Source organism: Pelmatolapia mariae, linkage group LG7 (assembly GCF_036321145.2).
Source record: "Pelmatolapia mariae isolate MD_Pm_ZW linkage group LG7, Pm_UMD_F_2, whole genome shotgun sequence".
Taxonomy (NCBI): domain Eukaryota; kingdom Metazoa; phylum Chordata; class Actinopteri; order Cichliformes; family Cichlidae; genus Pelmatolapia; species Pelmatolapia mariae.
The window spans coordinates 13,548,903-13,562,750 of record NC_086233.1 but is presented as its reverse complement, the minus strand read 5'-3'; the positions used below and the strand labels follow the sequence as shown (position 1 = coordinate 13,562,750).

Below are 13,848 nucleotides of genomic sequence, written 5' to 3'. Positions count from 1 at the left end.
ACATCATCTTGAAATTTTCTAAACCAGGGCAGCACCGATAACAAGAGGCAGCTCTGAGATGCGAGAGTGGACGCTGTCTGTGCAGTGGAGGTGGATAAAAGAGAAACAACAGCAGGTGAAATACCTGCTGTGGTTGCAGAGAAGAAGCAGATTAGACAGCTATGTGTGTGTGTGTGTGTGCGTGTGTGTGCGTGCGTGCACAAAGAAAGGCAGTGTTTGTGGCCATGTATGAGAGCAAAGATGAATTGTCTCATTTGTGGTGGGTGCCTGGAGGCCACACAGACTGATGTAGCCACTCTGCGGCAGACTTTATCTCACACTCAGACTATGTCCACACTAAATGCTGACAAATTTAAACACCTTTGTGTGTCAAACAGGGCTCTGTCCACAAGAGTGTTTTCAGAATTTGCTGTAAAATCTCAGAACCATAAAAAGCAGCATTCTTTCTCTTTCATCAGTTTTGTTGTCTTTTTGTTATATGTCCTACATGTTAAAATTACAGATTTACTCTGACACTGGTATACATTTGCAGTAAAAGATAAAAACGTCAGTGTCAAAATTATGAATAAAACAAACTTTTAAGTTATTATAATTATACTAGCAATAACCCATCCTACTGGCACATTTTGTCTTCAAGTGGTTCATTCCAGATTTAGTGTCAGCTGAAACAACCATTAAGTTATATATGGGTGATATACGTTGAACATGACATGTGAAAGAAACACAAGTGGAGGTAAATAATAATAATAATAATAATAATAAAAGGACAGTTGTCAGTTGGAGGCGATTGTTCAGGTTAGTTTTTTACTCTAGAGCTAAATATATTCCTCAATAGTCTGACAGCAAGTCTCTCTCAGCAAGGCACCAAATGCCTGCATGTCACATCCATGAACCTCCTCTGAGGTCTTTTTCTTTTCCTCCTGCAAAACCTGCAGAGGTGGAGTATAGAGTCGCTGAAATCATACCATCGTCTTCAGTCACCATCACAGACACTGTCCAAGATTTCCTCACATTTATCAACCTTACTATTCCCCTTGGATGTGTGCAAAAAAGATCTAGATGTTGTGTCTCTTAATGATATATTTTAAATGCAGCTGTTTATTTTGAAAAATTAGGAACTTTGTTATGAAACCTGCCAACACAGAAGTTGATTTCTTAGGGTGCAGGTGAAGTGTGTCACTAAATATTTAGAACCAAAAATTTGATTTCAATAATGCATAAAAGAAGCACAAGACTTTTATTTTGAAATCAAATACAGATACATAATATGAATAAATGAACCCAAATAAACAATGATTCTTTTGCAGCAAACATAATTATACCTGACCCTGAGACATCAGTTGGGTAGACATCAACACACAAACACTAACAACTGCTACAACTAGTGTGGTTTCACCTGCAATGCATTCAAAAAAAGTCTCTACCATCTAGCTACTGTTGGAATTAATATTATTGCTGGTGCCTCTTGGGGTTCAGCATCATGCTAAATGATACTTTGGCTTGCAGACTGGAGTGGTCAGGGATTAGCAGATGATCTGCTCTACTTCTCACTATGCTCTACTGTCACCCCATTGTGGCTCCTCATGGAGTGGTACTTGAGAGTATGAATGAATTTATAAACTCAACATAGCAAGTGTAAAGTTGTAAGTTGCACTAACAGCTTTGTGACTTTTTTTAACGAACATTTTCCTAATTAGCATATCACTACCCATCTATGTCATATGTAAACAACTCTGTTAGGAAAGTATTGAAAGCTTAAAAGTGATGCTGGCAGCAAGTGGAGTCTGGGGTAGGGCAGTATTACGACACAGGAAGACAGAAGTCCATGTGGCTGTTTGTATTTCACGATTTCAGTCTCAGTTTTAGAATTGTTACAGCCTTATCCAATATTAGGACATCTGTTCACCTCTTATTCCTCAGAATTTCATTTCATATCAACTTTCTGCCATAACAGCTACTCTGATGGTTATTGCACTGATTGGATGTCCTACCTATTAGTGATAGGTAGGAGGTGTACAGAGCATTAGTGGATGATTTTATGGCCCACTCTGGGAGGAATCATATTTTTCAAACTTCAGAAGGAAGATCACTACACAACTTGTGCCTTTCCGGGATCGGATGTTGATGAGATAGAGGAGCACAACTACCAGGGCGTCTACATCAACAACAGGCTGAACTAGAAGACCAACCCAAGCTATAAACAAAATGGAGCTGAGCAGGCTCTGAGTCTCCAGGAAGCTTAGATTCTTATATGCGTGAAGCATTTTCGAGCACCCAGTTGTGGTGAGATTGAGTTTATTTCAAGTTTTGAATATTTTGGCTAGTTTGCTAAGTTACTGAATCATTCGTTAAAGCTTGAGAGCGAGCTAGGATGGCAGGAGCTAAGCTAATTCAGCCCTCGGTAGGCAATAGTTACACAAAGACTATTGTGCAACTATTGTTATGCTAAGGTTACTCAGGAAAGTTTTTAGGATTTAGATATATACTGTAACTGTGGAATACATTCAGTCTAGTCTTACCACAGTAGTCACATAATTGTACTTATTTGTTCGATAATTCATAGTTCCTTGATTCAGGACAGGCAGGAAGACTGTAGCAGTAATGAGTTCTCTCTCTCTCATTTGAGTTGTGGATTGTGTGATGGCTGCACTTACAGCCACACAGTGGTAGTATCCACCATATTAGTGTAGAGGCTTATACATAACATTGCATTCACATTTGTCTTTCTTTAAATATAGGAATTAATTTACAGGACAATAAATAACTGGTTTTGGTTTAGAATTAATTCACATACTCACATAACACTGCATTCTAAAATAAGTGCGCACATTTTAGTTTACACTGTTATGTATGATTTAATCTTTGTTTTCTGAGTTACCTTAGTTGCAGCTGCTCCAGTCCCTTGATTGAGGAGCCAAGAGGTGGAAAAGGGGCGGAGCAAGCTTTAAAGGAAGACTGCAAATTGGTTCATTCCATAACTCGGGACCATGGGGGGGAATTGGAGTTCATTATGTTAGGTTTAGTTGGGTTCTATGTGTTTTACCCCCTTTTTGTGGGCTGATCAGCCACTATTTAAGTTTCCCCTTTGTATCATTAAGGAGGTCAGTTTGTTTGAGTTATCAGTATTGTTGTCAATTTTGAGTAGAGTTCTGTTATTTTGACCTCTTTTATTGGCCCAAGATTTTGATTCTTTTTGCATGAGTTAACCAATTATGTTTTTTGGATTAAATAAAAAAATCCCTTTTTTTGGACTTTAACCTGTGCCTAAGTTTCCTTCACTTCTCGGTCCATCACAATAGGTTATATTAAAGAAGTGCTGGTCTTCTCACAACAGAATATCAATTTTTATTGATATTGATCATTTTCATTTTAAATATATTTTTTACTATAGATTATATAATTGAAGTTATAATTTGCACTGACTACTTCGAAGAGAATTACCTTAAAACATCTGTAATTGAGTGCTCAACTAATTTCACAATGGATTAAAACCGACTCAATTCTGCTCCCGCATAGAACAGTTTATTTTGAAAGACAGCAGATTAAATCCCAGTGTTTGATCTGTGAAGATTCTCATCTTAAATTTTAACATGTAGTTGCTCCCAGCCTCCGTTCCCCTCTGTGGCTCTACAGGTCTTTGTGATTAAGGGTCAGTACAAGCAGAACAGAGATGATCAAGAGACACATCCTAAATCTGTGTCTCCTAGTCCAGTACACACCAGCACACACACATCAAACCACTACATTCATCACTGCCAAGGTGTGAGTTTAGTAGCCATGTTGACTGTAGAAAGTGCTTCATCAAAATGACTTTCCTGACATATGGAGTGTGTAGGTGTGTGTTCATATTCCGTGTATCTATTAGCGAGGTGATAGGTGTGTGAGTGTGTAATGGCAAAGTGATAATGCCTCTGAGAGAGATTAATAAGATGGAGATTTGATAAAGATATGCAGTTTTCCTCGTCTTTCAGCTCCTCTAACAAACATTTCTTTCTGTGTCTGAAGAAAAGGTCAAGGTTCAAATGTCAGAGGTCACACTATTATCTCATGACTGAAATACTGCCAGGCAAGCCAAGGAGTCAGTTTGGGGGAGTTTGCTGTAGGTTACATTGTTGTGAAACAGTAAATGAAATACATGACTTACATATAATTTCATTACATTTTTGTAACAACAACAACGTGGAACTGCAGTTTATGTTAATGAATTCATCCTTCAAATACAATGCTATTTGCATACCTTTGGTTTTTTGTATGTGCCCTTTTGTCTCCTTTGTTTGCTGCTTATCTGGTTGTAAATATACAGATATACAGTTTACAGTTTTCATAAAAAAACAATGAGGTTGGCACCAGCCATGAGCATAAACAACCCCCCCTCCAGACACACACACACACGCTAAAAAATAGCTACTAAATTATTGATACCATCTGAGGCGTGGTGTGATTTAAGAGAATCGTGATTGCCTAATTCAATGGAAAGACGTCATGTACAAGCAGAACATACATGTGTCTACATATGTACATTGTGAATGATCAAACTATTCTAACCTGAGATTAAAGAAATTGTCTAATCAACCCTAACTCCCAAACCTAAACTATCAGAAATTGAGAATTTTGGCTTTTGTTTTCAGAAGTCTTTGCAATAACAGGTTAAAAAAAAAAATTAAAGTAAACCCGAAATCAGCTGTATATTCAAAGGACAATCCATGTCCATGCAAACAGAAAAAACATATGAAAAAGGATGACACTGAACAGCAGAATGCCAGAGACACCAATTTGCAGTGTGCAGAGGAAGACACTGTCTAATCCTAAAAATAAAGTGGACCTGAAAAATAAAAGAACTAATCTCTCTTTCTGAAATGTAGTGAATTGAAATATTTTTTTAAGAAACCAAATATACTACTGTTCAACACTGGATTGGTTAAAAAAAAAAGGGGGAGATAGTATTTCTCCTGCTTCTCTGCCTTCTTCTTTTTGGTGATGATGAAACTATAGCAACATGACAAAATCTTCTTTCAGTTAAACCACTGCCAGTTGTTACAGATCCTGGTGTGATCACTAAACCAGCATGCAGCACAACAGTCACACAGATATCCTCAGAGTGGACAGTCTCTTTCCCGCAGCTTGGCACATTCATTCCATGTAAAGCATTGCTGCTTTAAGAAAGATAGCTTGTTGCATCCATGCAACAACATTTTGGGTGCAAGCATAAGGCACATATTGTCAGGCTTTGTATTAACTGTACTTAATCCTCATTTGACACCTTAAAAATGGATCTCCGAGCCACCGCTTTCTCTATAACCTAGGACCTGGCGTCAACATATGTGGACATCACATTTTGGGTTATTTAGACCAAAATACTCAATTTTGGTCTGCAAGGGCCTGATATCCACTTACGAGGACATTATACTGCTACTGTTCTATCGAAATTTTAAACAAATATCCTCATATGTGGCTATGATTTTCCTTACAAACAAAAATTAGGTAAAAAAATAAATAAATTGGTAATTCTTTGTTTTTACATTCATCAGGTCCCAATCAGCCCAAATATCAAAGAGAAATTAAAAATGGATGCCATGGAAGAGTTCGGGTCTTAGGAGGTTAAACATATTTTTGTACAATACTAACAGCATGGACACATGGTAACCGTATAACTTTAAATAAAAGATGTCTATTTATGTAAACCTGCATCCTTTCTAATGGCCCACAAAGGGTTCCTGTTATTAAAAGGAATATGTTTATGTAAAAATCGCACTTGGCTCCCTTGATCAATGACCTCACTAAACAATATTCTTTATGAGGTTATCTTCTTGATCACTCAAGTCTAACTGAGTATAGAATAATGTTTTGTTTGTAAATTATGTTCTACATTGGTGTACAGAAGCACAACAAAGCAGGGCATGATTTTGGATAGGTCTAACGACTGGTCATAGTCGCTACTGTGAGTGTTTGTAGTCCTCATCATGTTTAGTAAAAAACAAAAAACCTAAGATGGTAACTTCGAAAATATCCACCTCCAGGCTTCACAAATGGAACCTTAAAAGAACGTGACATATGTGACATAACGTTGGTAGTATTACTGTACTACATACAGTCTGTAGTATTTTGAATGCCGCATTAACTTTTAAAAACATCTAAATTGATTTATAATGGAAGTTTGCCAACTGTAAGTAGTATTTCTGGCACCTGAAAGAACAGGTAAAGTACAGGTCTGTTTACATCTAGAGTGCAAAATTCCATCTTCCAACACAAAGTGCCACATACATTTTTGTCTTTGGTCAATTTATTCTAAGCTAAACTAACTCTCACTTGACTGCAGCTGTATATAGTGCTGCGCAAAAGTGTCAAGCCACCCCTCATTTCTTCTTTTCCAAGGAGCCAGAAATTCTTGTAATTTTTAAAGTGGTCTTGAAAAATAGCTCAAGATCACTCGCATAGTACAATGCAGTTAAAACAAACCTAGATAGAAAAAACACAGTGGAAAACTATCAGTCATGGACTGGCCTCCCCAGAAACAGGATCATTATTATCATTCCATTATTAAACCAGTGTGGGATCATCTTGAGAGAGAACAGAACAAAAGGCAGACTGTGCTGAAGGATAAAGCTGGCCATACCAAATAATGACTTTCAATCTCATTAGGATGCACAAACTCTGTTTTTGCTTCGTATACTGTATTTCTATGCATGTGTACACATTTCAATCAATTACTGCACCCATTTTCATTTTCCTCACAAAATAAAAAGACACATCACTGCATTTATCATACAAAGATCAGACATTTCTTGCCTAACTCTCAGGAAGAAAATAAATATGCATGCTATATTACCAGAAATGCTAAAACTAAAGCTTTCCTTTAATGTGTGAGCTACTTAAATAGTATGACAGACATTCGAAGAGGCCATAAAAGCACTAGTAGTAGTAGCTCTATTAAATAGCAACAGAAGGGCTGGTATGTCAGGAGCACTTGTATAGTTTAAAGCTTGGTTTCTTTAATGGATGAGAAGGTTTTCAGTATTATATAAGAGTCAGTTTGTCTTTGATGTTCACATCATCACAGCAGGAGTCAGTCCTCTCCCTCAAGGGTTTTACCTCACACAGGGCACCAAAGAGCGAATTCATACCAGGACATGTCACTGACATAGTTATTGCTTTTCCATATTGACTGTTGTTTTTGTTTTATACTGTAACAAACAAACTGTAACTATTTTTTTAATACATATTTGCATAACTTACCTACTTTGGTGAGGTTCTGACTTCTCTTTTGTGTGTGAGTTAGAGCTCGGTGTTGCATGGACATGTGCATTGCTACTCTGGTTATGCCAGTATGTCTTCTGGAAGACCATGTGTTTGCCTCTACAAGTCCTTTTTCTGTGAGCAGAATGCAGATGACAGTCATGTTGTTTGACAAGGAAAGGGGATGAAGGCGTATAATGAAATAAAGTATTGTTTCCAGCCTCTTGCCTCGTTCAATCTTCAGTGTCTTTAATAAAATACACATGCACACACAGACACACACACAGACAGAAACTTGTCAGCTTATATCAGTCACCAGTCTCATTGTCAAGTCCTTGAATTAGAATATAAAGTAATGTAATATTTTCTCCAACCTAGCCCTTAGGTATGAATGTGAAATATCAGATGCTGGTAAAGAGTTTTAAGGAGAGGGCCAGAGACAGTTGATTTGTTTTAACCAAAGTTAGTTGAAAACACTTTTAGAAAGTGGAACAGTTTTTAAAAGTTTCAGTCAAAATGACCTCAAAGAGATGAATATACAAGAGTGACTCAAAAAGCTTCACAGATGCAAAACAGACAAAAAAAATTCAAAACATTAGAAAAGTGACTCAAAACTACTGCTGTTAATGAGAGCAAATTATGACCAAATTGACTCAAAGTGACCGTCACTGCTGACTTAATACTATCACTATCTCTCCCCCCCCCCCCCCAGAGGTTTCAAAATGAACATAAATATTGCTCAAAAGCACACCAAAGTGATGTTGCAAAGCCACAAAGAGATGCAAAAAAACCATCTCAAAGGTGACTCTAAATTACCTCAAATAGGCAGACATTACCACAAAAATGGCTCCAAAGCACCTCAAAGAAAAAGCAATGGTGCTTGGAGCCACAGCTTCACTTTTAATATTTGACCTTAGACAGTATAAAAGATGTAGCTTTTGGGTCTGTAAAGTAAAGTGACTGTGGAAGTTAGTTAAAACTGTATGCCTTTTAATTTGCACATGTTCAAAATTCAGATCATTCTTCTTTAAGCTGCTCCCTTTACAGGTTACCACTGTATATCATCTGTCGCCATCTCACCCTATCTCTATCATCCTCTTCTTTTGCACCAACTTTCTGCATGTCCTCACTACATTCATAGCTAGCTACATCCATAGAAGCTATGGCTTCTCAGCTATGTCCCCCTATTATTGTTACTACAGCGCTACATGTCATCCTTGTTCTTTAAAAATGGTACCAGTACACCATGGTACCAGAAGAATCCTATCACTCTCTGGGGTAGTGTTAAACAGTCTGTTTCAAAAGTCCTCTGCCCTCTCTCCGACACATCTCCATACCTCCATATGTATGTGTTTATCTGGAAAAACTGCATTTTCACTCTTTATCCTTTTCATAGCTTCCCCCACTTCCTCCTTAGTAATCCTCTACTTTTCCTGATTCACTTACTTCCCTCTATTTATCCTACTCTCTCATTTTCTGTATTCATTACCTCCTGAAAATACTCCTTCCATGGTAAATGGACTTTTCTACTCTAACAGAGCACTCAAAGTACAACTCACTCTCCAATGGACACACACTCGTTTTTATACTTACCTGCTTTCTATTTAACATTCACACACATTTGTACGCCTATGAATGCATAACAGAGCAACTTAAGGCTAAGTATCTTGCTCAAGGATACTGGGTATCCAGTTAGGGATCGAACCACCAACCTTTCAATTAGTTAATGAGCTGCTCTCCCTCCTGAGTTACAGCTACCATTATTTTCACAATATATTAACAGATGTTTAGTTCAGTATGTGTTTTTTCCCCTAAATACAAAGTGGCTGCTTGAGACACAAATAAAAGATCCGTCAATTCGAACCTTCCTATATTTACTGAATGAATGCTTCACTGTGCAATTCTGGATGTAGGCTTTTGTAATCATATATAAAGCTTGTTAAGTGAAAACGCATCAGTTTCTTTTAAATGAAATCGTACGTAATACAGTGGTTACCACGTGTGTGTGTGTGTGTGTGTGTGTGTGTGTGTGTGTGTGTGTGTGTGTGTGTGTGTGTGTGTGTGTGTGTGTGTGTGAGAGAGAGAGAGAGAGAGAGAGAGAGAGAGAGAGAGAGAGAGAGAGAGAGGCGGTATTGGATTACCCTCTCGGCTCTTTCGGTTCTTGGCTCAGTTGCGTTCTCGAAGCTGCTGGAGCGCACAGATGATGCTGTGTACGATGACAGGACACACTGCACCAGGTGTTACTCCGTGGTTTCCAGTAACATTATAAAAGGGATTATAAGTACCTCACTTCTGCATCCGTCGCGTCTGCGCTTTTCCATCCGGCGGGTCCGGTGCGAGCCGGCGGAGTCAGTCTTTTAACGCGCGTTTTTGAGATGCCACATCGGCTGCTGTGACACTTGCTGGGCGTATCTGTCTTACAAATATGATGAAATGGCAGCCCAGGAAGAAGGTGAGTAAACTGTGGCTTGTAAGTTGACTCTACTCCAAAAGTTGTAGCGGAATGTGGCGGATGACTGACTGGCACTGACTTTGGGATCAACGGGACTATTTAAACACCGAGAAAGAAAACGCAGTCACGGACACTTTATTAAGGATAATCCATTAATAGCCCGCATTTCAGAAAGGCTCTGCAGCAATGTGTCTGTGTAGGATTATTGGAGGATTATGCCAAGATGAAAAAATTCCAGAAAGCTGAATGAAGTCCCAGTAAGCTTACCATCCAATACCAGAAACACTACGATTCCCTTTAGTAAAACCATACAAAACGGGCTCATAGTGGACAGCTGCAGAAGTACACGAGGCATATATATTTCTTGCTTTTACTTAAATAGAAAAAAATACCATTAAGTCAGCGTAGACATCATGCACAAGTAAATATCCATGCACTTTGTCTTGCACTTTGCATTCATCCTCTGCTTGAGAAAATTACTATGTACAGGGGCGGATCTAGAGAAATTTTCTTAGGGTGGCATGAGGGTGGCAAAGAAATCAAATGGGGTGGCAAAATCGAAGCCTCTTTTTTTTTCAAACACATGCAGGTGGTTACATATGGTTAAAATAATTCAAATGCAGTAAGCATACATATAGTTCATATAGTCTATAACTTAATTATTGTCTGTAGCCCACATAATTACACACTTTAGTTACATAAAACATGTGAGTTTTGATCTTATGTACTGTATAGCCTGTATAATAAATCAATATGTAGCCCAATAAGTATAAAATCCAGAAAGCTACACAACATGGGGCGGTTCATTTACAAACACAAGTCTAACTTAAGTTTCACAGTTTTTTGTTAGAAAACAAATCACATTGGTACATGCTTAAATTACACAAAATGTCAGAAATCTGCACTGTCATGAACAAAAATTTAAACCTAATTTTTCATGATTTGTTGGATTAACCCTCTGAGGTCTGAAATACAACAGCCACTTTTGACTCCTTTTGAGTTTACGTTTGTATTTCACCCTCAAATTGTTTCATTTTATTTTTCCCCTTGCCTTGTTTGGTATCATTCTTTTCAGCTCAACTGAATTTAGTTTTTTTTTTTCACTGACATACTGCATTAGTATTACTGATCTGAAATCACACAAAGAACTTAAAATCCTAGTAGTATTTTTTACTGTAAAAAAAAAAAACCACACAGACATGTTGAGTAAATTTTTATAATTTGAAATGCAAATATAAAATGTACATTTTGTAAACATATACAACTATTTATCTAAAAATGCAGCCAATACACCTGCTGTTTTTTTTTCCATTTTATGCAACCGTTTAAAAATATTACTAAAACTAAAATGAGAGAACAATCAGGTGTCGCAATAAGATGCCGCACAAATGATGTGTGCCAGTAAAATAAAAGTTTGTCCACCAAAAGATAGAGGAGAAGAGCACAGGGATAAACCAGCAGGCCTGACGACAGGGGGTGTATCACTCCGCTGGTTTTCTACTTAGTGACAGTGTTTACATTGCAAATGTGCCTTTGTGACATTCATTAGTGCCCTCACTGACACACAAAACAAAACGACTACACAACAGAACAGCTACACAAGACAACACAACACACTAAGCATACACTCCACACTAAACGTCACAAATCTCGGACATCTAAAAATTCTCTCTCTCTCGCTCTGTCTCACTCTCTCGCTCTGTCTCGCTGCTGTTACCGTCACTCCCAAAACTCCTCCCTCTTCCTAAACAACCAAATCCCACGTGTTGACTTTTTTTTAAATTGGTTGACATGGTACATTTTTCCACCAATAGGAAAGAGGTGGCTTTTTTTTTCCTTTCTTTACTGTTTTCGCGCTGTCCTTACAAAACGCTTAAAACACACACACACACAAACGTGATGACAGTATTTAGAAAAAAGCGTGGCTTATATATATTATCATAAATCTGGATTTACTGGCCTGTAATTAAAATTTAAAAACTTTGAAGTCCGAACTTTCAATGTGGGCTGAGACTTCAGTGTGGCTGCAGCTTGTTGCTATGTCAGCTTAAATCAGTCATGTGATTTGGAGGTGCAGCGTGTCCGTGGACCACAGAGGGTTAATATCACTCACCTTCCTTCCATTTCCAGAGTGTAACATCCAACCACCTGTGTAAAATCCGAAATTCCCATGGTGTTGTTCAAAATGTGCTCTGGCACAATCATAAGCATCGCTTGCTACTGAAAACAAGGAAAAAGCCAGTCCGTGCTATGGGCTGAACCATTTGTTAATGATGCAGGGGGGAACACTATGCAATATATTCAGTTTTAGCATTTATATTCACTGTTGACTGTAACTACACTCAAACTGTTAATGCTACTTATTTTAATAAACAACACTGTCATATGCAAAACTGGGGTGGCACTTGGGGTGGCAAGGGATCATTTTAGGGTGGCACTTGCCACCCCATGCCACCCTTCTAGATCCGCCCCTGACTATGTATGACTGAAGCAAAAAAACAAACAAACACCTCTTGCTTGTTGCCTCTAACTCTGTTCCAGCCAAATGATTAGTCTCATTGTTATTGGCGTTTCTTATTATTCATGTTTTTCCATATATGAAATTCTGTCAAATATATATTGACCACATCTCACATCTCTATGGAAGAATCGTTATGTTGCAATAATTATCTTAATTGTTTTATACAAAGCAGTTGTCATTCAAAACATACCTTCTAAGGTACTACTCTTGTGTCCTTGAAAGGGGATATATATTTATACTTTTGTGGCATTTATATGGCACTTTTCTAATCTTGCTGACCACTTACAGCTTTTTCTGTCTTTAATTCACATTGACAGACATCTTACAGTCACCACGTAACTAACCATTGCCTCTGTTACCTATGTCCCTTAAATATACCAAGCATGGGAAGAAGGAAAGTCCAAGGAACCTTTAACCAGTGCACTGAGGTGATGGCACTAACATTAGTGCTACCATCAGCACATCACTGCTGCCAGTATACAAGGCAAATACAGAATGAAATTTATGAGAATATGTGACCTTTTACCTTTAAAACATTAAACATTGTCACCTGGAGATCAGCTCATTAGTTCTGGACGGTACATAAAGGGTACTGACATTTACCTTCTCTGTTTTTGAGCGTGCAGGATGAAACCTAATCACTGTGGCAATCACTTATTTACAGTAGGCTCGCCAGAGGGTGATTTTTATACATCTTTGGTTGTTTTATATTTATTTTATATTTGGTCCAACAACTATGGAATGTATTAGCACTGTATTTGGCATATTCATGTTTAAGAAGATGAGGTCCAATAACTTTAATGGTCTTCTAATTTCTACACTATAAAAGCAAACTCGTTTTAGTGGCATAATACTTTTTGCCTTTATTGGATTGTCAGTGAAGTCAGACAGGGAGAAAGAGAGAGGGGAAGACACGCCACAAAGGACCACAGGTCGGACTCAAATCTGGGCTCCTGATCTCTGGCCATTCAGCATGTGGTTGCCTGCTCATCTACTGGTGCGCATAACTAGTATCATCATTGGCTTTTCTACTTGAAATGCATATTAAGTGTGGCAAATTATTTTAAAGTGAACATTATTTAGGTTGCTCATTTTAATATCAGCAAAATAGTGCACCAAGTTTTTCCTTGTGGATTGTAGTAAAACAGAGCTACCAGATGATGGAAATCCTCAGAATACTTAAGTGCTACCTTTAAGTATTAGTTTTTGGATAAAATAAGCAACCCCTGTGGAAAAAAAAATGTTTAAGATAAGGCAGCTGCTGATATTTTAAAACCTCAATCTACTGAGTGGGTAGTGTGAACTGGCAAGGGATTCGATACCTCACCAAATTTGTTTTTGGCTCAGAGATCACAGGGAGCAGCAGTTCTTCTGGAGAGAGTGTTAGCCCTGATCTCGAGGTGGTTGATCCAGCTATAAAGACTAGAGAACTCCCTGTGGGAATAAAGGCCAGACAATCAGCTGTTAGGCTACGTTCACACTGCACGCGAAAGCGCATCAAATCCGACTTTTTTGACCCTATGCGACCCATATCCGATCATGGTATGACAGTGTGAACAGCACAAATCCGATATTTTTCAAATCCGATCTGGGTCACTTTCGTATGTGGTACTGAATCCGATACATATCTGATGTTTTAGAA

General features: G+C 38.1%; 1 protein-coding gene across 4 annotated transcripts in view; it reads left to right on the top strand.

Moving 5' to 3' along the window:
• ttc28 (tetratricopeptide repeat domain 28) overlaps positions 1 to 13,848 on the top strand; it is a 146,174-nt gene that overhangs the window by 22,700 nt on the left and 109,626 nt on the right. The window contains exon 1 of one of the 4 annotated variants that reach the window (XM_063477991.1): positions 9,541 to 9,685. The exons of the other annotated variants lie outside the window; for them this stretch is intronic. Coding sequence (XP_063334061.1) covers positions 9,659 to 9,685 — 27 coding nt within the window. The 5' untranslated portion in view covers positions 9,541 to 9,658. Of the gene's footprint in view, positions 1 to 9,540; positions 9,686 to 13,848 lie in introns of those variants that run through there. 4 annotated transcript variants of the gene reach the window in all.